Here is a 26,577-nt window from a genome sequence, read left to right on the forward strand (position 1 = left end):
CCTTTTCCTACCCGTCGCAGCCCCAGCGCCAGCCCTGTCCCCCCCGGGCCATCCCCGCGCCCCCCCGGCCAGCCCCGCGCCGGGGGCCGGGCCGGGCGCCGGCCGTGCGGGGGCTCCGCCTCGCCGCGGGGCGGGGGAGGCGCAGGCGCGGCGCTGCCGGCCCCGGCTGCGGCAGAGGCGGCGGCGGCGCGGGAGGCGGCGGCGGCGATATGGCGGCGCCGCTGAGCGATGGGGAGCGGCGGAAGCAGATCAGCGTGCGGGGCATCGCGGGGCTGGGGGACGTGGCGGAGGTGCGCAAGAGCTTCAACCGCCACCTCCACTTCACCCTGGTCAAGGACCGCAACGTCGCCACCCCCCGCGACTACTACTTCGCGCTGGCCCACACGGTGCGCGACCACCTGGTGGGCCGCTGGATCCGCACCCAGCAGCACTACTACGAGCGGGACCCCAAGGTGAGCCCTTGCCCGGCCCCGCGGGGACTGCCCTGGCAGCTGGCGCTTGGCTGCGCCCTCCCCTTGGTCCTGCCGGTGTTTCCGTGTCCTCCCGACGTGGCCCTGTCCCTCGAGGGCATCTCGCCGCCTCCCCTCGGGCGTCATTACAGCCCTGGCTGTGTGCCTCATGCACCTTCTTCCCTCAGCTGTGTCCCCTGCAGCCGTGGCCGTGTTGCTCGTCGTGCACTTTCGTCCCTCTAGGGCTGTGTCTCCGTGCATCTCACTGTGTCCCTCGTGCATCTCACTGTGACTTCTTCCCCGTGGGCATTGCCACAGCTGGATCCCTTGTGTCCCTGTGGGCATCACTACAGCCATGCCCTTTGCGGGCACCTCCCCGTGGCTGTTTGATGCCACCCCTGTCCTCTGGTCCCTCCCTGTCCCTACAAGGCATCCCTTGCCCCGGCCATGTCGCTTGTGCCCATCTTGCCCTGTCTGTGCCCCTGTGGGCATCACCACAGCCATGTCCTTCGTGGGCACCTTCCCGTGGCTGTTTGATGCCACCCCTGTCCTCTGGTCCCTCCCTGTCCCCACACAGCATCCCTTGCCCCAGCCATCGCTTGCGCCCGTCTTGCCACGTCCGTGCTCCTGTGGGCATCGCCACACTGTGTCCTGTGCTCTTTCTCATGGCTGTGTCCCCACAAAGCTTCTTTGCAGCCCTGCCCTGTTGAGCCTTGCTGCAGCCATATCCTTCCTCAGGCATCCCCATGACTGTGACCTCCTGTGCCTTGTTGCAGCCATGTCTGTGATCCCCCTGTGAGCGTGTCCTCACATGGGCCTTGATGCTGCCATTCCTCTGCACCCTTCAGCACAGCCACGTCCTGCACTCACACCACTGTGGCAGTGTTCCCTGTGGGCATCATAGCCTCTGCATCTCAACACCTCTCAGTATAGCCATGTTCTGGCATCACTCCTACAGAGCCCACAGCCAGCTGGGCTTTGGGCAGGAGTTTCTTGCCTCGTGCAAACCAGACGAGCTCTCCCAGGTCACCAAACCCTAAGCTGCTGGTGGTTTCTGGGGTGTTCAACCTGCTCCCTCTTCTCCTGCCCAGTTGTCAAGTCATGGTGGTGATGCTGGAGATGTTGGGAGCTGCAGGACGTTACTCAGCCTTAATCCTTTTAATTTAAAACCCGTTGCAGCACTTAGCTGCAGAGCCCCAGAGGGCAGGGGTGGACTGCAAGAGGCATGTAGCTTCTCGGCATGCAGGCAGCTGCCTCCTCAAGTCAGCTCTTTCTTCAGGGTTGTGAATATTGGCCTGACAGAAGAAACAAGCTGCACTTTCACACCAGCATGACTGCACATGCACTAGGGACCGGCATGCAGAGCTCTCTCTCTTCTCCTTTCTCACCCAAATGCCCTCTGATCCATACTGCTGCACTAACAAGGGATGGTACAGATCCTGTAAGCTCTGCCTACAGTCCCCCCTGTGCTTAGATTTCCACTAGGAACACATCCCTGCAGGTGCCCGAAAGCAGCAGGTCGTTTATGCATCTGGGCCATGTTTCCAGTCTCTCTGATGTGGCCCAAGGAGCAGATGGACCCTTTCAGACTTGGAACCGTGGACTGGTTTGGGTTGAAAGGGACCATAAAGATCACTTGGCTCCAACCCTACTACCATGGGCAGGGACACCTTCCACTAGCCCAGGTTGCTCAAGGCCTCATCCAGCCTGGCCTTGAACACCTGTAGGGAGGGGGCATCCACAACTCCAGAGCTTCCCTGGGCAACCTGTTCAGTGTCTCACCACCCTCACAGAAAAGAATTTCTTCCCAATCTCCAGTCCAAATCTCCCCTCTTCCAGCTCAAATCCATCACCCCCCATCCTATCACTACAAGCCCTTGTGAAAAGTCCCTCCCCAGCTTTCCTGTGTGCCTCTTCAGGTACTGAAAGGCTGCTCTAAGGTCTCCCTGGAGCCTTCTCTTTTCCAGGCTGCACAGCTCCAATTCTCATAGCCTGACCCTGCAGGGGAGATGCTCCAGCCCTCTGATCATCTTTGTGTCCCATCTCCTCCTAGCAGAAGTGGCAGGATGAGCAGTCCTGCTGTTTATCAGGGAAAGATCCCAACCAGGAAGGAGAGAGATTCCAGGGAAAGCATGATTTAAAGTCAGGGTGTTGCTGCCTTGAAAACTGCTGTTTGTTTATAAAACCATGCAGAGCACTAAATCTGAGGGCAGGCAGAAGTTTGCCCAGCCTGTTTCTCGTCCTGCAAGCAGGCTTTGGTTAGCATTCACACCACACAGGCTCAGCTCCTCTGGAACTTGGAAGGTCGCTGCAGAGCTGACTGTCCTGCCCGGCTCTGCCAGGACCCCTGCTGCCCATGGGACACTTGATTTGTTCCACTGGGTGAAAATGTGCCTGTGAAACTCAGCGTGGGGAGAGCGAGAGGACCTCTTGTTTTTCAAACACAGAGTGCTGGAAAGCTGCTAGCAGGAAGGGGCCTGGCCCTAAGCCCAGACAGCGTGCATGGGGCAGGGGGGGTTCGCTCTGCCTTTCAGCAGGCTCCAGATCAGCTCAGCCTTGGAGGGAGGGGGGTTGGGGAAACTTTTCAAAGCCCAGCAGCTGTAAGCATCACCTCAGCTGAGCGTGGCAGTGTATAAATACCACCCTGCAGCATCCCAGATAATTCTTGCCCTAAGTTAATTAGGGAAACTCTTAAGAGGCAAGGAGATTTTGCTATAGAAGGCTGTTGGCAGGGAGGCGCAGGGCCGGGGTTTGGCCGGCGTCCCTCCCGCCTGAGATCCTTCTGACAAACAACCTCTGGTGCCTTGGTGTTCAGGGGCAGGCGCCAAGAGCAGGTTTGGGAAGTCATCCCTGACTGAGCCTGCCCTCCATTTGAAGTGTTTTGGGGTGGAAGGGAAGGGCTTTGCTACCTGTAAGCATCTTGCTTTGCTACCTGTAAGCATCTTGCTTTGCCTCCCCAGCGCATTTACTACCTGTCCCTGGAGTTCTACATGGGCCGTACGCTGCAGAACACCATGGTGAACCTGGGCCTCCAGAACGCTTGTGATGAAGCCATTTACCAGGTGATGTCCCAAGGGGTGCCTCTGGAAAGCTGGCCAAACTTTTCCACGCAGACAGGAAAGGGATGCCCTCTAAGGATGTGTTGTTTTGACTAAACAAAGGGAGGCTTGGCTGGCTGTTGGTGGTTGTCATCCCTTAGAGAAGACCGTGGTGGGACCTTGAGGTTCCTTAAGAGCTGGAGTATAGTTTTCCTCAAACCACCCTTTTCCTCTGGTGGCTGGGAAAGTCCAGAGTAGTATCCAGAAAGCAACAACCATTATAGAATCATAGAATTGTCAGGGGTGGAAGGGACCTTAGGAGATTGGACGTGGCACTTGGTGCCATGGTCTAGTCATGGGGTCTGTGTTGATAGGTTGGACTCGATGATCCTTGAGGTCCTTTCCAACCTTGGTTATACTGTGATACTGTGATACTGTGACCTCAAGGCTCATCCAGGTCCAACCCCTCTGCCATGGGCAGGGACACCTCACACTACAGCAGGTTGCTCACAGCCACATCCTGGGCTTAAAAACCTCCAGGGATGAGGCTTCTACCACCTCCCTGGACAACCTGTGCCAGTCTCTCACCACCCTCAAGGGGAAGAACTTCTTCCTAACATCCAATCTGAATCTACCCATTTCTATTTTTTGTTCCATTCCCCCCAGCCCTATCACTCCCTGACACCCTCAAAAGTCCCTCCCCAGCTTTCTTGGAGCCTCCTTCAGACACTGGAAGGCCACAATTAGGTCTCCTCAGAGCCTTCTCTTCTCCAGACTGAACAGCCCCAACTCCCTCAGTCTGTCCTCATTGCAGAGCAGCTCCAGCCCTCTGCTCATCCTCATGGCCCTGCTCTGGACAAGTTCCAGCAAAAAAATAAACCAGACAAAACCCAAACCCAAAAAGTTAGGTAGTGACAGGCTGCAGATAGCTTTCCATGGCTGGAAAGGAAGAGAGGGGGTGATGGCTCATCTTTGGGGTGCAGTCTGGGCCAGAAAGGGGAACTCGAGCACTGAACCAGGTTACACTTCACACCTACAGGTACACAAGGCACCACAGCCAGCACTGCCAGATAAAAGTGAATCACTGGGGAGGAAGAAAGGGAGGGGGGGATGGAAATTGTTTGCTTGACTCAAAATGTTGTGGGATTAGTTCACACTGGAGAAAAGCAGCACCAAGGCAATCGCAGACCTGAGGCCTCGACTCTCCGACTTGCAGCCACCTCTGCAGCAGGAGAGGGAATTTTTTGGACAGAGTATTGAGGTTTTGGGCTTTCTCAGCCCAAAGCTTTATTTCCCCTGTCTCCTCTTCCCAACTGGATTGATCCATGCTGCACTCCCTGGCAGAAGTTGGGCTCTGTCAGTGTCTCAAAATGAGGTGCTCTAATTGCCGCTGAAACGTCCTGGTGAGCGCTTTCCCTGTCAAGGCATGGGAAGGGATTTCCAGGGTGGGACCTGACACATTTCCTCTCTGAGGTGGTGTGCCTCAGAGGGCAGGCTGTTTTCTTTCAGGGAGGATCCTCAAGTTCCTTTGCAAGGCATTTTCCACCTGCTGATTTGGCCTGGTGTGTGAGCAGAGGCTTCCCTCTCTGTAGCCTCTGACATGCATGGCCGCTGGCCAGCTGGGATGGGAGGTCTCGTATCTGGTGTGGCTCTGCCATGGAGAGAGACTCTGTCACACTCTGCATAAGGTTTTCCTGCCTTGTGGTTGCAGGCTGTTGCCCCTGGCACTGAGGTGAGGCACTGGTGCCCTCTGAGAGGCAGCATTTCTTGTCTCCTGGAAAGTCCTTGCTGCTGGTGCACTTAGCCTTCAAGCAGCTGCAGCCCCTGAGCCAGAGAACAAATGGCCTGAGAGATGCAGCAGAGGAGATAACCACTTCCAGCATGGGCTCTGGCCAAGGAGCTGGTGGCAGGCTGGGCAGGATGTGGGAAGGTATAGAAAGCAAATGCCCTTCCTCAAGGACTGGGTGGGTGTGAGCAGAGGGGCAGCACGTGTACCCTGGCAGGACTCAGCTGTCCCTTCCATGTGCACTTGACCATTTGCCATCCCATCTCCAGTGACCAGTCCAGTGGAAGGGCCTTCTGCCAGGAGATGAGGTCTCTGAGGAAACCTAGTTCATGGGCAAGTGATGTTGGATGATGGGCTCAATAATCTTCCAGTGGATTAGGCTGCCCAGGGAGCAGAGGCTGCGGAGATACTTTGTGAGGAGGGAATGCAGAGAACCCTTTGGGTTTCATTTCCTGTGGTGTGCGTTGTTCTGCCATCTGTGTTTGCTGTCCTCAGAGAGCAGCCCCAGGGCATGGCCTTCCAGTGGTGACATGTTCTGCTGTGGCTCTTTCTCCTGTAGCTGGGTTTGGACTTGGAGGAGCTGGAGGAAATCGAAGAAGATGCTGGGCTGGGAAATGGAGGCCTGGGCCGCCTGGCAGGTAATATGGGTAGAGTGCAGCCCCCTCCTTGGGCAGAGTGCACAGGGACTGAGGGTGACCTGGCTGGAGGCTGTGGCAGCTGGCACTGCAGTGGGTCAGCATGCAGACCTTGGCTCACATCTGCTCTACAGCCCTTCAGCAGCATTGTGCCCTCCTGGCCTGCTCCCGGCTGTCCAAAACTCAGCCTCCTCCACGCTGAGAGGATCCAGGAGATGTAGTTGTGTAGTCCACAGCACAGCAGGCATGGCTGTGGCTGAAAGAGGCTGTCTGCAGCACTTCTTCTCACCTCCCTGTGGAATCTCTCACTTCTTGGAGGCACCCAAGCACTTAGGCAGACTGTTGGCTGCTATTTTCGTCTGCCTGTCCCGTGGGACTGCTGGAGGTGAGAGCTCCCCAATGTGGAGGGAATGCTGGAGAGCTGGTCCTTAGCAGAGCTGCCCCAGCCTGAGGGCTGGGAGGGTTTGCTTTGAAAGCACTAACTGCAAAGTAGCTGGTGGAGCTAGCAGTGAGTTAGGGTCAGAAGGGGCTTACAGCAAGGTGTGGGCAGCTCATGCAAGTTTAGAACAGCTCTCACTACACCGAGGCTGTGTTTGAGTTCGTGGTGGCCTGTCCTTGTCACCAGCTTCGAGGTGTTCATGGTGGCTTGGTGGGATGTGCATTGGGGTCTTGCTGCAGACTGTCCTCTTCTGTCCCTTCTGCACATGGACTTCCTTGGAGCAATAAATGCTTCCAGAGGCAGTGGTTGTGGTATCTCCTCACCCTGTTGTGCAGCACACCGGAGCAGGTGCAGTGGCCGTGGGGTGAGGTTTGGACATGTTCCTGTGTGGCCTGCCCTAGGTGATCCTGCTTGAGCAGGGGGAGTTGGACTAGATGATCTCCAGAGTTGCCTTCCAGCCCCTGTGATTCACTCTGTGACCATGCTCTGCTCTTCCAGCTTGCTTCCTGGACTCCATGGCCACGCTGGGGCTGGCGGCGTACGGCTACGGCATCCGCTACGAGTTCGGTATCTTCAATCAGAAGATCGTTGATGGCTGGCAGGTACATTGACAAGTTTAACTCAGCCTTTCTCCTTCTCTTCCATCCTGTGCTGGCTCACTCTGCCTGTGGACAAGACCTGTCCCCACTACTGGTGTTGCAGTGCCTTGATCTGGTCATAAACAGGGAGTCTGACAGCTGTCACTTCCTGCCACTTGTGCTGAGCAAGGAGGCAGTGGAGGGCAGTGGGGAGGGTGTGCAGCAGGTGCTCAGGCAGGGGCATGTGAAAACTCATCTCTGCCAGTCACCAGCCTGGTGTGATGGCATTGGAGCTGAGCCCACAAGGGCATGGCTGCAAACAGGAATCCTTGCCTACAGCGCAGCTGCAGCAAACTCAGGAGTCCCATCCAGCCTGGCAGTGAGTGAGTCAGGAGTCAGGCTAAGGATGGAGATGTAGCTAAGCACCTCAGCAGGCTGTCTGATGGAGGATGAATTTGAACACAACAGAACCCAGGCAAGTGCCTGGAGTGCTGCTGTTCCTGTGGGTTCCCTGGGAGACTGGCAGCAGGAGTTTAAATAAGATTCTAGTGTGGCATGAACCATCACAATATTTACCAAGTGAAAACAGGCAAAACAAACTGCCCCAGCTGGCAGCTTTCCCCACTGTGTATCTGGAGATGGTTTCCATTAGATCTGCCTTGCTCCTTACATGGAGCTAAGAAGGCCATCAGCATCCTGGCCTGGATCAGGAAGAGTGTGTCCAGCAGGACCAGAGGAGTCCCCCTGTGCTCTGCACTGGCCAGGCCACACCTTGAGGAGTTGGTTCACTTTTGGGGCCCTCACTCCAAGAAGGACATTTTGGTGCTGGAGCAGGTCCAGAGAAGGGCAACAAAGCTGGTGAAGGGTCTGGAGAGCAGGGCTGGTGAGGAGCAGCTGAGGGGACTGGGGTTGTTCAGTCTGAAGAAAGAAGGCTGAGGGGAGACTTCCTTGCTCTCTGCAACTCCCTGCAAGGAGGCTACAGCCACTCTTTTCTTCCTAGTAAAGAGTGACAGGAAGAGAGGAAATGGCCTCAGGTTGCACCAGGGGAGGTGCAGGTTGGAGATGAGAAGAAACTTCTTCCCTGAAAGGCTTCTCAAAGACTGGAAGAGGCTCCTCAGGGAGGTGGTTGAATGCCCATCCCTGGAGGTGTTTCCAGGAAGCAGAGATGTGGCTCTGGGGGCCAAGGTTTAGCAGCAGCCTTGGCAGAGTTAGAGAATGATTGGACTTGATGATCTTTAAGGCCTTTTCCAGCCTAAACCATTCTGTGCTTCCATGATTCTGTGCTTCTGAGCATAAAGCACCACTTCTCTTCTTAAACTAGCTCTCCATAGGTCAGGCTTTGTGAGAGCTTTGAGGGTTGTTTTTCCCTCCTTCCCCACAAGGAAGCTGTAGTGCTGGGCCCCATAAATAGTGAAAAGAGGGGAAAAAGCATCCAGTGTAACTGGCCTAAGGTTACTTCAGAAAGCACAGGGGTGGTGATGGTGCTGGCTGTGGACCAGATGTGCCCCCTGCCTGGCAGAAAAATGCCTGCAGGCACACAGCATCTCTCCAAGTGCCTCAGCCCCTGTGGTCAGCCTTGGTGTCCTTTCTGAACTCCTGTTGGTGCTGTTCTGGGCAGAGAGGGGAAACTCTCTCTGGCAGAGGGCAGAGAAGTCAGCAAGATCTGGGTTACAGGAGTTGGTTTGTGGCCAGGAACAGCACTGATGGGTTTCTGGGGAACCCCACCCCATGTTTCCCATGCTCACAGTCAAATGGGGTGTAAATGCCTTGAGACAGGCTGAATCATAGAATCATTTTGCTTGGAAAAGACCTTTTAGAGCATAGAGTCCCAGCATTCTCTAACTCTGCCAAGTCTGGTGCCAAACCCTGGCCCTCAAAACCAAAGTTATTTGGGTAGGGGTGTGTGTGGAATCAGTCCAACCCATCACTTGAAGCCTCAGGCCATCACTAGAAGCCTCAAGCCATCACTTGACCTTATTCATGGTTATAAACATGTCAAGGGTGAGTGCCCAGAGGCTGGAGCCAGGCTCTGCTCAGTGATGCCCAGTGACAGGACAAGGGGCAGTGGGTGGAAGCTGAGGCACAGGAAGCTCCATGGAAACAGGAGGAAGAATTTTTCCCCTGTGAGTGTGAGAGAAGCCTGGCACAGGCTGCCCAGGGGGGCTGTGGAGTCTCCCTCTCTGGAGATACTCAAGACTCACCTGGATGTGCTCCTGTGTGAGCTGCTCTAGGTGATCCTGGCAGGGGGGTTGGACTGGATGATCTCTTGAGGTCCTTTCCAGCCCTTAACATTGTGTGATTCTGTGAAGCCACAAAGCATCCCTTGTGCCCCCTTTGCCTTTTGCAGGTGGAGGAGGCTGACGACTGGCTGCGCTACGGCAACCCCTGGGAGAAGGCGCGCCCCGAGTACATGCTGCCCGTCCACTTCTACGGCCGGGTCGTCCACACCCCTGAGGGGGTGAAGTGGATTGACACCCAGGTACCAACATCTCCCTCATGGCTGGGCTGGGGGTGGGGACAGGTCAGGGTGGAGTGGAGCAGAAGAGTCTGTCTCTGGGCTGCCTGAGGGGGTCGAACTATGCCTCTCTCCCAGTCTGACAAAACTCACTCCGCTGCTCCTGCGGTTGTGAAGGTGATCAGAGCTGCCCCTGCAGTTGTGAAGGTGATCAGAGCTGCCCCTGCAGTTGTGAAGGTGATCAGAGCTGCTCCTGCAGTTGTGAAGGTGATCAGAGCTGCCCCTGCAGTTGTGAAGGTGATGTGATCAGAGCTGCTCCTGCAGTGGTGAAGGTGATCAGAGCTGCTCCTGCAGTGGTGAAGGTGATGTGATCAGAGCTGCTCCTGCAGTTGTGAAGGTGATGTGATCAGAGCTGCTCCTGCAGTGGTGAAGGTGATCAGAGCTGCTCCTGCAGTGGTGAAGGTGATGTGATCAGAGCTGCTCCTGCAGTGGTGAAGGTGATCAGAGCTGCTCCTGCAGTGGTGAAGGTGATCAGAGCTGCTCCTGCAGTGGTGAAGGTGATGTGACCAGAGCTGCTCCTGCAGTTGTGAAGGTGATGTGATCAGAGCTGCTCCTGCAGTGGTGAAGGTGATGTGATCAGAGCTGCTCCTGCAGTTGTGAAGGTGATGTGGTCAGAGCTGCTCCTGCAGTTGTGAAGGTGATGTGATCAGAGCTGCTCCTGCAGTTGTGAAGGTGATGTGATCAGAGCTGCTCCTGCAGTTGTGAAGGTGATGTGACCAGAGCTGCTCCTGCAGTTGTGAAGGTGATGTGATCAGAGCTGCTCCTGCAGTGGTGAAGGTGATGTGATCAGAGCTGCTCCTGCAGTTGTGAAGGTGATGTGATCAGAGCTGCTCCTGCAGTTGTGAAGGTGATCAGAGCTGCTCCTGCAGTGGTGAAGGTGATGTGATCAGAGCCGCTCCTGCAGTGGTGAAGGTGATGTGATCAGAGCTGCTCCTGCACTTGTGGAGGTGATGTGACCAGAGCTGCTCCTGCAGTTGTGAAGGTGATGTGGTCAGAGCTGCTCCTGCAGTTGTGAAGGTGATGTGGTCAGAGCTGCTCCTGCAGTTGTGAAGGTGATGTGGTCAGAGCTGCTCCTGCAGTTGTGAAGGTGATGTGGTCAGAGCTGCTCCTGCAGTTGTGAAGGTGATGTGGTCAGAGCTGCTCCTGCAGTTGTGAAGGTGATGTGATCAGAGCTGCTCCTGCAGTTGTGAAGGTGATGTGGTCAGAGCTGCTCCTGCAGTTGTGAAGGTGATGTGGTCAGAGCTGCTCCTGCAGTTGTGAAGGTGATGTTTCTGGCTGTGGCTGCACCAGGATTTCACAGGATCCCAGGATGTTAAGGGTTGGAAGGGACCTCCAGAGATGAGAGGTGAAGAAAAGCAGATCCTTCTCCAGGAAGCCTGGTGGTCAGGCAGTGCAGTGACATGGGTGATTCCCAGGACACACACAGTGCAGGGGTTCACCAGCACAGAGCCACAGACAGCATGGAGGCACCATGCCAGAGCTCTCTGGAGGAGAAGACATCCACTTGGGGAGCAAGTGGTGTTGTCTTTCTCTCTGTTCCTCTTCTGAGTCTGGTGGTAGTGCAGGGTTTGAGGGATCCCAAGCAGTGCAGTGGTTGCACAGCTTCTACAAGGATGCTCATTTTCAGATAGTGCTGTGAGGGGAAAAGCTGGAAAGGCTCAAAATAGCCCAAGACAGAGTCTCCAAATATAGCCTTGCTGAGTTCATGTGATGTCTGCTCCAGGCCTGTGGCTCAGGCAGGGCAGGCTTTCTGCCTGCTTCCATCTTGGGAGCTGCTCAGAGCAGCCTGGGAGCCTGACCTCTTGCTGACTCTCCTCAGAGGGGAGGTGTTGCTAACACAAAGAGGCTGTTCAGGGCCACTGTGCTGATCTGCCTGGCTTTCCCCTGCCCTGTCAGCACAGCTCCTTCTCTCCTCTGCTGCCTCTCATATTTTTGCCTGGGGATAGCTCCTGGCTGCCAAGCTGTCATGCCAGTACACACTGACTTGTTCAGGGGGATCATAGAGTGATTTGGGTTGGAAAGGGACCTTGAAGATCATCCAGTTCCAACCCCCTTGCCGTGGACAGGGACACCTCCCAGGTTCCTTAAGGCCCCATCCAGCCTGGCCTTGAACACCTCTAGGAAGGGGGCAGCCACAACCTCCCTGGGCAGCCTGTGCCAGTGTCCCCCAACCTCACTGGAAAGAATTCCTGCCTGATACTCAGTCCAAATCTCCTCTCTTCCAGCTCAAAGCTATTTCCCCTCCTCCTATCACTTCAAGCCCTTGTTTGTATGCTGACTCCCTGGCCAAGCATCAAGAGGCAGCCCAGGCTGTGTACTGCAGGGTCAGGGCTCTGCCCTGCATGCACCATTCAGCTCTGCTGGTGCAAGCCCTCAGTCTCTTGGTTCCAGGCTCAGGTTGGGGTGCTCTGCCTTGCTGCTTAGCAGCTCTGGAGCCATGTGGGTCAACTGCTCCACACAGCACAGTTTGGAAGCAGAGCCATGCCTTTCCTGGCTGGGAGCCTCAGTGTTATTCCTTGTAGCCATGTGTGCAGCATCCTGATGCTTAACCATCATCCACAGACTGCACTGAGTGATAGTTCACACTCACATGCAGCTCAGGTGCTGGAGATCTCAGGAACTTTACCCAGGCAGGTTCAACAAGCCTGGCACATGGAGTGAATTGCTGCAGGAGTAGTGCTGCCTTGGTAGGGTTTGGTCCTGGCAGGCTGCAGCAGGCTAACAGGCAGGCTTCAAGTTGTGGAGTTTATCCTGGCTGGAAACACAAAGGTCTCAGCTGCCCTGGCACTACCCCAGGGCAGACAGAATTTCAGTCACCAGCTGAGGGTGCTCTCAGTGCTCTGAATAGCAGCTCACACCAGTTGCTAGAAGAAGGGCAGCAGAGATTTCTTGCATCTCCCTCTTGACTGGCTTGCAACTCCAGTTTGTCAACTCAGGTCCAAACAGCTCTGCTTCTCCTGCTGGTGCTTTGCTGGTGCTGGAAGTGCCTGTGATATCAAGGAAGCTGTGTGTTTTAGTGAGGTGAGAGGCTAACCACAGCCAGGAGTTGGCCCTGGGTCAGCCCTGTGCCCTTGTGGCCAAGAAGGCCAATAGTATCCTAGGGTGCATTAAGAGGAGTGTGTCCAGTAGGTCAAGGGAGGTTCTCCTCCCCCTGTACTCTGCCCTGGTGAGACCTCACCTGGAATATTGTGTCCAGTGCTGGGTTTCCCAGGTCAGGAGGAACAGGGATCTGCTGGAGAGAGTCTGAGAGAGGGCTCCAGGGATGATGAAAGGACTGGAGCACTGCCCTGTGAGGAGAGGCTGAGAGCCCTGGGGCTGCTGAGTCTGGAGAAGAGTGAGAGGGGATTTAATAAGTGTTGATAAATATCTGAGGGCTGGGGGGCAAGAGGGAGGGGACAGGCTCTGCTCAGCTGCACCCAAGGGGCAATGGATATAGACTACAGCACAGGAGGTTCTCCCTCAACATGAGGAGGAGCTTCTCCCCTGTGAGGCTCACAGAGCACTAGTTGTGGAGAGGTTGTGGAGTCTCTTCTCTGGAGACTTTCCAGCCCCATCTGGATGTGTTCCTGTGTGACCTGTGCTGGATTCTGTGGTCCTGCTCTGGCAGGGGGGGTTGCACTTGATGATCTCTGGAGGTCCCTTCCAACCCCTAACATCCTGTGAGCCTATCTGTGTCCTCTGCATTCTTCCTGCAGCAGTTTCAGCCACTTTGCCACCTTCTCTGAGGCCACCATGCTCCTAATCCCAGGGGAATGCTGTCTGTCCTTCTGCAGGTTGTCCTTGCCATGCCTTACGACACGCCAGTGCCAGGATACAAGAACAACACCGTGAACACCATGAGGCTGTGGTCTGCAAAAGCCCCCAATGACTTCAACCTCCAAGAGTGTAAGTGCCCTCCCTTCTCTGCCTCTCTTGTGGCCAGGCTGGGACCTGCCTGTTCCTGTGTCTGGCCTGCTTTACCCATATCTCTTGGTTACCTCCAAAACACAGCATGCTGTGTGCATCCATGGGGTCACACTGCCTCCAACCACTTCCAGAGCCCTCATGCACCAGCACGCCCTCTGACCTCCTTGTGCTCTCAAAACCTGCCTTGTGCCTTCCCCAAGTGACACAGCTCCTGCCACCCCCTTCCCCACTTCACCAAGTGAGCTGCAAGCCCACACTTGCCATGGAAGGCAAGTCTCTCAGCCTTTCCTCACAAGACAGAAGTTCCAGTCCCTTCATCACTCTCTATTGGACACTCTCTAGCATATGTCTGTCCCTCTTGAACTGGGGAGCTCACAGCTGAACACAGTACTCCAGATGTGGCCTCACCAGGGCAGAGTAGGAGGGGAGGGGAACTTCCCTTGACCTGCTGGCCACACTCTTCTCAGTGCACCCCAGGTACCGCTGGCCTTGGCCACAAGGGCACATTGCTGTCTTAAGGATACCTTACTGTCCACATGTACATTCCCATTTCTATCTCATTACCACCAGCCTGAATGTTCCTGTTGCACAGCTCTGTGTGTGTCAGGGACCTGCCTGAGTCTCTCCAGCTGCTGCAGTGTCTCTTTCTCTCTTGCTGCAGTCAATGTGGGTGACTACATTGAGGCGGTGCTGGACAGAAACCTGGCAGAAAACATCTCCAGAGTCCTGTACCCAAACGACAACGTGAGTGATTCCCTGGCCTCTCTTCTCCTTCCTGCTCAGGATTGTCCTCCCTGTAGTTGGATCACCTTGTCTGAAGCACTGGGAGGTCATGGGCACCTGATGTTTATTGCTCCAGTTTGAGGAGTTCTGGTACAATAGGTTGGTCCTGTAATTCTCAGTGACCAGACATGGCTCTGCTGGCTCCAGAGCTCCTCAGCTGACTGATGGCAGCTGAGAATCTGGGCAATGTTGGCTGCTATGTTCCCTGCTGCGTGGAGGGAAAGAGATACTGCCCCTTCAGATCCAAAGTAGGTGACAATTTACATGCCTCACCCTTGGCAAAAGTAAGTTGTCACTTCAGAGGCAGCCATGAGAGGGGAACTCGTTTCCATCCCCACTTCAAGGGGATTGCTCACTGCAAAGACTGTCCCAGGCACCACATCCAAAAGGGAAGAGGCCTCACCATCAGGTCATGGATTGGCATCTGCACTGGAAAACCTCATCTGCACTTCCCCCCTGGCACCACCTCATTCCTCCTTGTTTTTAAACCAGACCAGCATGAGGTGTGGCATGCCTGGGAAGTCAGCTGGTGTGTTCAGAGCTGCTGGCTCCTGGTCCAAAACCCCTGCAAGGGGTCTTGCAGTGAGGGAGGGAGCTGCCTGTGCTGTGTAGGAGCAGCATGGGCATGGCAGGTTCTGTTTTCCTTTGGGCTGCTGAGCCACTTGTCAGTCCCTACAGCTGCTGCTGCTGCATCAGAGGCAGTAGGAGACGCATCCACATTTGCCCTTAGGAGGTGATGAGCTTACAAAGCCTGTTGGGAAGCCCATCAAAGGGGACAGGAGCATAGCCAGGCACTTGGCTGCCAGCTGGGGATGGCAGCTGCAGCCCTGGTGGCTGTGGTTTTTCTCCCCCCTGGCAGTTCTTTGAAGGCAAGGAGCTGCGTCTGAAGCAGGAGTACTTCGTGGTGGCTGCTACCCTGCAGGACATCATCCGCCGCTTCAAGTCCTCCAAGTTTGGCTGCAGAGACCCTGTGAGAACATGCTTTGAAACCTTCCCAGACAAGGTGAGGCTGTGGGCAGAGGGGGCCTGGGGGTGTTTCAGGCAGACCTGCATCTCATGAGGGATGCTCAGGAGCAAGCTGGGACATGTAGACTGGAGGTGAGGAGGAAGTTCTTCACCGAGGGAGTCATTCGTCATTGGGATGTGCTGCCAGGGAGGTGGTGGAGTCCCCATCCCTGGAGGTGTTCAGGAGGGGATTGGATATGGCACTTGGTGCCATGGTCTAGCCATGGGGTCTGTGTTGATAGGTTGGACTGGATGATCCTCGAGGTCCTTTCCAACCTGTGATACTGTGATGTACACAGAGCCCCTGGCAGTTTGGGTTGCAGAGCAGGTGGCCTCCAGGCCTGTTTTCCCAGCTTGGAGCAAAGCTTGCAGAGGTTGAATAGCTCTGCTGCTGGCAGCTCCATCTGATTCTGGGGTGTGTGCCTTGGGGCTGATCCTCACCTTCCCCCCACGCGTGCAGGGCACTGTCACAGCCCTGTCACTGCCAGATCTGAGCCCAGCAAGTCTGTGTTGCAGGTGGCTATTCAGCTAAATGACACCCACCCTGCCCTGTCCATCCCAGAGCTCATGAGGATCCTGGTGGATGTGGAGAAAGTGGACTGGGACAAGGTAAGCAGAGCTAGGAGGTCTGTGCTGAGCTTTGCAGGGCTGAAAATTCCACCCACCCCCCATAAAATTGCCAGAGCAGCTCAGCTGGAAGCAAATGAAGCTGCAGTTGCAAGCAGAACTACAATCTACAATGAAATGCAATGGATATGTACAAAATATACAGTGGTTACAGCTTATAAACAGCACAAGAACCCTCCCTGGGCAAACCAGGGGCTACTAATAGCTTCCCCTTCCCTGCTCCCTTCCCTACCCCCCTCTACACACGGGCCAGGAGAAGGAGCAGAGAGTTGTTTGTTGATACTCAGCCACAACAAAGCAATGCAGCCAAGGTCAGCAAAGCCAGCAGAAAGCAGAGCTGGTATCTGCCAGAGCAAGGAGGCCATAAAGAGAGAAAATGAGTTGACAGGCCTTTCATGTTTGTTATCTCTCCGATGGCATTGTTGGGAGCTTGTCATCAGTTCCCTGCTCACATCCAGTGGGGATTTATTTGCATTCTACTACTTCCTGCTCAAGACCTGTGGAAAATGTTCCAGGCACAGCCTGAAACTGCCACAGAGGAAGAGCTTCTCCTCTGTCCTCATGCAAGGATTTGCTTGCCCCTCTGTGCCCACTGAGCTCCTGTCCCTGCTGCAGGCCTGGGAGATCACGAAGCGGACCTGTGCCTACACCAACCACACGGTGCTGCCCGAGGCGCTGGAGCGCTGGCCTGTCTCCATGTTTGAGAAGCTGCTGCCACGGCACCTGGAGATCATCTATGCCCTCAACCAAATGCACCTGGATGTAAGGGTTTGGGCTGGGCACAGGCTGTGGGAACTCTGGAGGAAGTGTGGCTGGAAAGCTGTCTGGCTGAAAGGGACCTGGGGGTTCTCATCGGCACGCAGCTGAATATGAGCCAGCAGTGTGCCCAGGGGGCCAAGAAAGCCAAAGGCATCCGGGCTTGCATCAGCAGTGCTGTGTCCAGCAGGAGCAGGGAGGGGATTGTCCCCTGGTACTCAGCCCTGGGGAGGCCACACCTTGAGTGTTGTGTCCAGTTTTGGGCACCTCAGTACAAGAGAGATGTGGAGGTGCTGGAGGCAGTGCAGAGGAGGGCAAGGAAGCTGGGGAAGGGCCTGGGGAATAAATCTGATGAAGAGCAACTGAAGGAGCTGGGGATGGTTAGCTTGAAAAAGAGGAGGCTGAGGGCAGACCTCATTGCTGTCTACAGCTACCTGAAAGGACACTGTGGAGAGGCTGCTGCTGGTCTCTTCTCCCAGGTAATTAGTGACAGAACAAGAGGGAATGGCCTCAAGCTGAGACTGGGTAGGGTTAGACTGGACATGAGGAAAAGGTTTTTCCCAGCAAGAGTGGTCAGGCATTGGAATGTGCTGCCCAGGGAGGTGGTGGAGTCCCCAAGCCTGGATGTGTTTAAAGGTGGTTTGGATGTGGTGCTTGGGGCTCTGGCTTAGGGGTGACCCTCACAGAGTAGGGTTCTGGTTGGGCTTGGTGGCCCTGAGGGGCTTTTCCAACCTGAATGTTTCTGTGATTCTGAGTGTCTTGGGCTGGCTTCCAGACCAAGTGCACAGGCACTGAGATGCTGAGGGGGCTAGAATGTTTATCATGAGACTGCTGGGGCTGCTTAGCTTGGAGAAGAGGAGGCTGAGGGGGATCTCCTAAATGCTTGCAAGTATCTAAGGAGTAGGTGCTGGGAAGATGGGGCCAGACTCTTCTCAGTGCTCCCCAGTGACAGGAGAAGAGGTAACAGGCACAAACTTGGACTTAGGAAGCTCCTTGTAAACATGAGGAGGAGGCTGAGGGGGATCTCATTAATGCTTGCAAATGTCTAAGGGGGGTGTGTCAGGAAGGTGGGGCCAGACTCTTCTCAGTGCTCCCCAGTGACAGGAGAAGAGGTAACAGGCACAAACTTGGGCTTAGGAAGCTCCTTGTAAACATGAGAAGAAACTTCTTTCCTGTGAGGGTGGCAGAGCACTGGGACAGGCTGCCCAGAGTGGGGGAGTCTTCACCCCTGGAGACTTCCAAGGGGCACCCAGACATGTTCCTGAGCGATCTGCGCTCGCTGATCCTGCTCTGGCAGGGGGTCGGACCGGATGCCCTTCGGAGGTCTTTCCCACCCCCTGCCGCTCTGTGGTTGCTCCAGGACGGGAGCGCCCCTGGCTGGGCTGCTAACAGGGGACTCTCCCTGCCTGCCTGCAGCGGGTGGCAGCTCTGTACCCGGGGGACGTCGATCGGCTGCGGAGGATGTCTGTGATCGAGGAGGGGCCCTGCAAGCGCATCAACATGGCGCACCTCTGCGTCATCGGCTCCCACGCCGTCAACGGCGTCGCGCGCATCCACTCCCACATCGTGAAGAGCTCCGTGTGAGTCCTCCTCCCCCACCACCCTGCCCCAGGCACACCTCACCCCCACTGGCAGGCCCAGTTCTGGCCTCCCCAGCTCGGGAGGGACAGGGCGCTGCTGGAGAGAGTCCAGTGGAGAGCTGCCAGGATGATGGAGGGAGTGCAGCACTGCCCTGTGAGGAGAGGCTGAGAGCCCTGGGGCTGCTTAGTCTGGAGAGGAGAAGGCTGAGAGGGGATAAATGTTTATAAGTATCTGAGGGCTGGGGGTCAAGAGGCAGGGGACAGGCTCTGCCCTGTTGCACCCTGGAATAGGACAAGGGGCAGTGGATATAAACTTCAGCAGAGGAAGTTCCACCTCAACATGAGGCTCAGAGCCCTGGAGCAGGCTGCCCAGAGAGGTTGTGGAGTCTCCTCCTCTGGAGCCTTTCCAGCCCCATCTGGATGTGTTCCTGTGTGACCTGTGCTGGATTCTATGGCCCTGCTCTGGCAGGGGGGTTGGACTCAGTGATCTTGGGAGGTCCCTTCCAACCCCTAACATCCTGTGACCCAAGGCACACATCACTCTTCAGTTGCTGGGCTCTGCCTGCAAGCCTGGGGTCCCACTGGAGGTGTCAAGGTTTGCTTTGGCTGGGCATGGCAAACCAGGGGGACTGTCTCCTTCATGTATGTGTAAGGTCTAACTCATCTCCATTTGGAGATGGTGAAACCCTCAGCATTACAGCTGGGGAGTATGGTGAGAGGCCTGGTCTGCATGAGGATTAGAGTGGCCAGCAGGACTGGGGAAGTGATTGTCCCCCTGTACTCAGCCTTACCTTAGACAGGCCACACCTTGAGGACTAGGTTCAGTTTTGGGGCCCTCACAGATGACAGAAAGAAAAGTGTCCAGAGGAGGGCAGCAGAGCTGGTGAAGGGCCTGGAGAGCAGGACTGCTGAGGAGTGGCTGTGAACGCTGGGGTGGTTTAGTCTGGAGAAGAGGAGGCTGAGGGGAGACCTCCTCACTCTCTGCAGCTCCCTGCAAGGAGGCTACAGCCTGGTGGGGGTTGGTCTTTTCTTCCTAGTAAAGAGTAATAGGAAGAGAGGAAACAGCCTCAGGTGGCACCAGGGAAGGCTTAGGCTGAAGATCAGAAGAAACTTCTTCCCTGCTAGGGTTCTCAAGACTGGAAGAGGCTGCTCAGGGAGTTGGTTGAATCCCCATCCCTGGAGGTGTTTCAGTGACACAGAGATGTGGTTCTGAGGGGCATGGTTTAGCACCAGCCTTGGCAGAGTCAGAGAATGGTTGGGCCTGAATACCTTCAAGATCTTTCCCAACTGAAATGATTCTGTGTTCTGTGGTAGAGAGTTTGTGCTGGTTACAGGGAGACCTGCAGAGACTCTCCTCAGTCAGGAGCAGTTGCAGTGGGGCTCCAGTGGAAGCTCTGAGCAGCAGTGGGTGGTTCAGGACTCCCTGTTGTTCCAGGTTCAAGGATTTCTATGAGCTGGAGCCGGAGAAGTTTCAGAACAAGACCAATGGGATCACCCCCAGGCGCTGGCTGCTGCTGTGCAACCCCGGCCTGGCCGACGTCATCGCCGAGGTGAGTCGCGGGCGCCCGAAGGGTGACCTGGCTGCTTCTCAGCACCCCCTCACGTGCTCTGACCAGGCTGGGGCTAGCATGCCTGGGTGAGCACAGCCTGGCACACATGAGGCTGTCAGATTGGCTGCCCTTTAAACTCAGGGCTGGCCAAAAGAGTTGCAAGAAACTTGGGTCTGGTCCTCTGCCCTCGCAGTGGCTACACACAGCCGGTCAGGCAGTTCCTTGGTGCCAAAGCATTCAGTGTCACAGGGACAAAGAAGCTGCAGCTCTGGTTTGATCACCTTTGGGCTGGATTTCCCCTGCACCTTTGGGCTTCCTGATGACACAGAGGAGTAACCTCACCATAAGAAAGAGTGAGCCACAGTGACTCTTGCAGCTCCCAGTGGGACTGTGGTGCTTCTGTTGAGGAAACCTTTGACTACCAGACCCTTTTGGCACAGGTCTGTGTGATGTAGCACAGCTGGATGATGACCTGCAATGAACTGTATCTTCTCATCCTGCTCATCAGTTTCTCTGGCTGCATGTGCACATACCCTCCCTGTAAAGCTCCTTGAGGAGCCCTTAGAGCCCTTAGGCAGGGGGGTGGGAACTAGAGGATCTTTAAGGTCCCTTCCAACCCAAACCATTCTGGGATTGTATGATGTGATGTGTTGGTGTTTTCACCAGTGCCCAGTTTCCCCTGTAGCTTTGGTTTCCCTGCTGACACAGAGGAGTAACCTCACCATAAGAAAGAGACACAGTGGCTGTTAAAATTCCCAGTGGGACTGTGGCATTTCTGTTGAGGACAGAGATGGGTGGAGCAGGAGAGGTGTCTCACCAGGGGGATGTCCCTTTCTTGGTTTGCTCTTGTAGAAAATTGGGGAAGGCTTCATCACAGATCTGAGTCAACTCAGGAAGCTGCTGGATTTCATCAACAATGAGACTTTTATCAGGGATGTGGCAAAAGTCAAACAGGTAATGTGCACAGGAGGTGGGGTGAGGGCAAGGAGGTGAAGGGCATGAGAATGGTCAGGGGGTTGGAACACCTCTGCTGCAAGGGCAGGCTGAGGGAGCTGGGGCTGTTCAGCCTGGAGAAGAGGCTCTGGGGACACCTAATAGCAGCCTCCCAGTACTGGAAGGGAGCCTACAGGAAGGATGGGGAGAGTCTGTTTACCAGGGCCTGCAGTGACAGGACGAGGGGCAATGGCTTCACACTAGAGCAGAGCAGATTTAGATTGGATGTTAGGAACAAGTTCTGCACCCTGAGGGTAGTGGAGCACTGGAACAGGTTGCCCAAGGAGGTGGTTGAGACACCTTTCTTGGAGACATTCAAGGTGAGGCTCAACAAGGCCCTGGGCAGCCTGATCTAGTTGGGGATGTCCCTGCTGACTGCAGCAGGGGCCGGGCTGGATGACTTTTGGAGGTCCCTTCTGGCCCAGACCATTCTGTGATTCCTGTGAACATCCCAGCAGCAAATCCTCACTTCTGACACAAGGCTTGGGAATCCATGACTGTTTCTCATCAGGCTTTCCTTGCCAGGAGAACAAGCTGAAGTTTGCAGCCTACTTGGAGGAGCAGTACAAGGTGAAGATCAACCCCTCATCCATGTTCGACGTGCAGGTGAAGCGAATCCATGAGTACAAGCGGCAGCTGCTGAACTGCCTGCACGCCATCACCCTCTACAACCGTGAGTCCCTGCCTGGCCCCCCAGCCTCCCACTGCCAGGGACCCCCTGGCAATGTCTGTCAGCTGGTGGCCAGCCAAGGCCTTCTCTCCAGGAAGGAAACAAGACAGTGTCTGTAGGGTCGTCAGGGTTGGAAGGCACCTCTAGGATCAGCCAGTTCCAACCCCCCTGCCCTGGGCAGGGACACCTCACACTACAGCAGGTTGCTCACAGCCACATCCAGCCTGGGCTTAAAAACCTCCAGGGATGAGGCTTCCACCACCTCCCTGGGCAGCCTGTGCCAGTCTCTCACCACCCTCATGGGGAAGAACTTCCTAACATCTAATCTGAATCTACCCACTTTTGGTTTTGCTCCATTCCCCCCAGTCCTATCACTACCCAACACCCTCAGAAGTCCCTCCCCAGCTTTCCTGTAGCCCCCTTCAGATCCTGGAAGGCCACAATTAGGTTTCCTCAGAGCCTCCTCTTCTCCAGACCAAACAGCCCCAATTCTCTCAGTCTGTCTCCATAGCAGAGGAACTCCAGCCCTCTGCTCATCCTCATGGCCCTGCTCTGGGGCTCCAGAACTGGACACAGTACTCCAGGTGGGGTCTCACCAGAGTGGCTGTGTCCCTTGTCCTACCCCAGGGTGCAGCTTAGCAGAGCCTGTCCCCTCCTTCCTGACCCCCAGCCCTCAGATATTTATAAACATTTATTAGATCCCCTCTCAGTCCTCTCCTCTCCAGACTGAGAATAGCCTCCTTTCAGGAGAGCCCTGAGGTCTGCCCTCAGCCTCCTCTCCTCTGTTTGCTCCTGTTCCTGCAGGCATCAGAAGCGATCCGTCCAAATCCTTTGTGCCCAGGACCATCATGATTGGAGGCAAGGTAAGGCATGTTCCAGGCTGGCTGCATCTCTGGCTCAGTGGGGATGTGGGGAAGGTGCTGTCTGCTTGCTGTGGCTTTGCCAGGCACCCTGCCCAGCATTTGTCTGCTGGTGGGCTCTTCAGGACACACCTCTGTGGACAAGTCAGACTGAGGAGGTCCCCTGCACTCTTCCTCTGTGGCTCAGGGCTTTTCCCAGTAGGGTTTTGTTGCTGGTCCCTGTGAACAGCAGAGATGAGGCTCAGATTCTCTCCCCATGCTGAGGACCCACAGTGGCACCTCCTGTGCTCTCCCTTCCTTAAAAGCTTTCCACCATTTCTGGGCTGCTCTTCTGCAGGCAGCCCCTGGCTACCATATGGCCAAGATGATCATCAAACTCATCACATCCGTCGGGGAGGTCATCAACAACGATCCCTACGTGGGGGACAGGCTCAAGGTCATCTTCCTGGAGAACTACCGAGTCTCCTTGGCTGAGAAAGGTATGTCTGGTCCTGTGGAAGGACAGCTGGGGGCTTTGGCTGGCACCCCATGAGGCTGTGCTGCCATCCAACGAGAGCTGGACAGGCTGAGAGCTGGGTGCAGGCCAGCCTCATGAACTTCAGTAAGGACAAGTGCAGGGTCCTGCATCTGGAGAGGAATAACAGCAGGCAGCAGTACAGGTTGGAGGCTGCCCTGCTGGAGAGCAGCTCCATGGAGAAAGGCCTTGGAATGCTGGTGGACAGCAAGTTCTCCGTGGGACAGCAAAGAGAGCCCACAGTGCCCTGGGGTGCATCAAGAAAAGCGTGCCCAGCAGGTCTAGGGAGGTTCTTCTCCCCCTCTGCCCTGGTGAGACCTCACCTGCAATACTGTGTCCAGGTTTGGGCTCCCCAGTTCAAGAGAGACAGAGACCTGCTGGAGAGAGTCCAGCAGAGAGCCATGAGGATGGTTAGGGGGCTTGGGCATCTCCCCTGTGAAGAGAGACTGAGAGCCCTGGGGGTGCTTAGTCTGGAGAAGAGAAGACTGAGAGGGGATGTGATCAATGCCTATCAATATCTGAGGGGTGGGTGTCAAGTGGAGGGGGCCAAGCTCTTTTTGGTGGTGTGCAGACAAGGAACAATGGAGACAAACTTGAACACAGAAGGTTTCAGCTCAGCATGAGGAGAAACTTCTTTACAGTGAGGGTGCCAGAGCCCTGGAGCAGGCTGCCCAGAGAGGTTGTGGAGTCTGCATCTCTGGATCCTTCCAAACCCCACCTGGATGCATTCCTGTGCAGACTCCCCTGGGTGACCCTGCTCTGGCAGGGGGGTTAGACTCAATCTCTGGGGGTCCCTTCCAGCCTCTCATGTACTGTGATACTGTGATCTTAGGAGCTGGCTGTGTCCCAGATGAGTCCAGAAGCTGGCTGGCCCAGGAGCCTGTCACAGCAGGCCACCTGGCTCTCCCTTGGGAAGGGCCTGAAGGCTGCACACAGGGCAGGAAGCCAGCTCCATGCAGGAATGGCAGGGCCGAGCCTGGTCTGACCCCAGAGCTGTGCTGTTTGGGCTGAGGTTGGGGTCAGCCTGGCCACTAGCAGATGCCCAGGGTCGTTTTGCTGTCCTGGGCACAGTTCATGGGAAGCTGCAGTGTGCCTCCCAAAGGTTAACTCCTCCCTCTCCTGTACCCTGCAGTGATCCCAGCAGCAGATCTCTCCCAGCAGATCTCCACAGCTGGCACAGAGGCCTCAGGCACTGGCAACATGAAGTTCATGGTGAATGGGGCCCTGACCATTGGTACCATGGATGGGGCCAACGTGGAGATGGCTGAAGAGGCTGGTGAAGAAAACCTCTTCATCTTTGGCATGAGGGTGGAGGACGTGGAGGCCCTGGATCGCCAAGGGTTGGTACTGGGGAGAGCACAGTAAATGCCAGGCCTGCTCAGATGGGGCTACAGATGCCAGCTCTGGCAGGGAGCTCTGCTCTCTGCAAGGGACACCTTCCTCCCTAGGCAGCTCTGGGGGTGGGAAGAAAAGCCCTGGGCTGGTCAGTGGGTGTTCCATCCCCAAGCAGCTTCCCCAGAGCATGGTGGCTGTGAATGGGCCTGGGCACAAGGCAACCACTAGCAGGGTGCTCTGATGGCTGCAGCCCTGGGAGCAAGGCCCTGTGACATCCCTCCCTGCCCCAGACACATCAGGTCCTGCCCTCCAGGGTGCTGGGCCCCAGAGGAGAGCATCTTCAGCCCCTCCAGCCTGTCTCTGCTGGGCACAGGTACAATGCCCAGGAGTACTACCAGCGGCTGCCCGAGCTGCGGCAGGCTGTGGACCAGATCAGCAGTGGCTTCTTCTCCCCTCGAGACCCTGGTTGCTTCAAGGACATTGTGAACATGCTCATGCACCATGACAGGTGAGCCCTGGCAGGTGTCCCCTTCAGTGGGCTGCTCTCAGAGTCTCCCTGGGGGCCCCTGCAGCGGGGCTGAGCCTTGCCTGCCTGCAGGGGGGTGACCACGCTGCCCTGTGTCACCCGGCTGGGACATCACAAGGAGCCAGACCCCAGCCTCCCTCTGCTTTGGGTTTCAGGTTCAAGGTCTTTGCTGACTATGAGGCCTACATCAAATGCCAAGGCCAGGTGGACCAGCTGTTCATGGTAAGAGCTGCCCACTCCTGAGAGGTGGGCTGGGGTCCTTGGGCATGGCAGCAGAGCAGGGAGAGGAAGGGGAGCAGGGGTGAGTGTGCTCCTGTGGAGCCCTTACAGACAAAGCATTGTGCAGGCACGGGACAGGGAGGGGCAGGTTTTGGTGCTTCAGCAGCCCCACACACAGCCTTGAAACCAGCCAGGGGTGCAGAGTGGGTGCCCTGCAAGGCCAGGAGCTGGGCCAGAGCTGCTGACAGCGTCTCTCCTCTCCCTAGGACCCCCGGGAGTGGACTAAGAAGGTCATCAGGAACATTGCCTGCTCGGGCAAGTTCTCCAGCGACAGGACCATCACGGAGTACGCCCGGGAGATCTGGGGGGTGGAGCCATCCGCCACGAAGATCCCACCCCCCAACCTCCCCCGGGATTGATGCAGGCACAGAGGGCAGGGAGGAGGGATGGGCTGCCGGCCCAGGAGGCCTCCCCTGCGCTTCACCACCGGTCAGATGGGCTCAGCTCTGCAGAAACGAGGCCTTTCCCTCAAGGGGATAGAAGGATGCTCTGAGGAGGAGCCCTGCCTAAGGAACAGGAGCTGAGGAAGAGGAGGAAGGCTCCTGTCTCTGCACCCCTGTATCAGCCTGCACGTGCTGCGTAGTGCTTTCAGCCAGATGACCACGGGTCAGTCTTCCACAGCTGTGCTCCATGCCTAACAAGGGCTTCCCAACTAAATCCTCCCCTCCCCACTCACATGCAGCCTGGCCTGGCCTGGCCTCCTCGCGCCTGCCCCACAGGCAGGCTTAGCCAACCCAGAGTGTGTCTTGCATCCTTCCCCGGTGGGTCTGCCGGCCTCAGAGCCAAGGTAAGGAGAGGCCACTGCAGATTCCCACCTTGGGGATGCCTACAGAAGGTAGGGCTGGCTGTTTCCCACCTTGGTGATGCCTACAGAAGGTAGGGCTGGCTGTTAAAAGCAGCTGGCCCCAGTGCAGGCACCAGTGCCAAGTGCTGTGTGCCACAGAGTGCCTGGAATCAGCCAGTTCCTTGCCACAGGGTGCCATGGCCTCCTCCCACCCCTCTCTGTTAACTAAAAGCCCAGTGCCCAAACCACTCCAGGGAGGGGGTTGGCCTCCAGCTGGAACCTGCCACTGCTAGCTGAGTGGGTGACCCTGCCAGGCCTGTGAGCCCCAAGCAGGCTTCTGGGTCTCCAGGCACAGCTGTGTGCTGGCTGTGAACATGTGCACCAGCTCTTGCCTCCCTCCACAGCTGGGTCATGCTGCCCTGTGTGTGTCCTTCCTGGTGCTGGGGTCAGAGTTTAACACCCCTAGTGCTGTGTAGTGCACCAGTGCTCCCCTGTGTGATGCAAACTCATTAAACCAAGCAGAGCACCTACTGCTTTGACACTTGTGACTCCATGCTTGTGGGGCTAGCCCTTCCCCAGCTGTGCCTTCATGGGATGTGGGCTCCTGCAGCTGGCACGGTGCTGGCACCATCATGGGGGCTACATGGCCATGGCAGAAAGGTCAGTGGTGCCAGTGCATGGGCTGTGCAGAGGGCACTGGGAGCAGAGGCCCCGGGCATGCCCCGGGCATGCTTGATTGCACCGTCAGCAGTGCTGGGTTTGCCCAGCAGAGGGCAGCAGAGGGCTCCCGTGCCACAGCTCCCAGCCCCAGGAAGGGAAGTGGAGCCTCAGCTGCAGCCAGGCGACAGGTACAGACCTGCTGGGCTCCCGGGGAGCTGCTCATCCAGCGCTGAGAGCAGCCACAAAGACTTCCCCTGTCCCCCCTGCGAGTTTCTCTCTGATGCACAACCCTACTGCAGCTCACCACAC

At 56.3% G+C, this 26,577-nt stretch overlaps 1 protein-coding gene across 1 annotated transcript; it reads left to right on the forward strand.

The window, feature by feature from the left end:
* Positions 1-191: 191 nt before the first annotated feature.
* On the forward strand, positions 192-26,138 carry PYGB (glycogen phosphorylase B). Its single transcript, XM_068153601.1, has 20 exons — positions 192-452; positions 3,410-3,511; positions 5,833-5,911; positions 6,846-6,949; positions 9,273-9,404; positions 13,214-13,325; positions 14,008-14,090; positions 14,989-15,132; positions 15,651-15,743; positions 16,377-16,523; positions 17,934-18,097; positions 19,533-19,647; positions 20,500-20,601; positions 21,166-21,313; positions 22,115-22,173; positions 22,508-22,649; positions 23,817-24,024; positions 24,393-24,527; positions 24,701-24,767; positions 25,031-26,138. The coding sequence occupies exons 1-20, from the start codon at positions 210-212 to the stop codon at positions 25,181-25,183; spliced, it is 2,532 nt and encodes an 843-aa protein (XP_068009702.1). The 5' UTR covers positions 192-209; the 3' UTR covers positions 25,184-26,138.
* Positions 26,139-26,577: the final 439 nt, after the last annotated feature.

This window comes from Melanerpes formicivorus, unplaced genomic scaffold, assembly GCF_026170545.1.
Source record: "Melanerpes formicivorus ecotype bairdi unplaced genomic scaffold, bMelFor1.0.p_v2 SCAF_26, whole genome shotgun sequence".
NCBI lineage: Eukaryota > Metazoa > Chordata > Aves > Piciformes > Picidae > Melanerpes > Melanerpes formicivorus.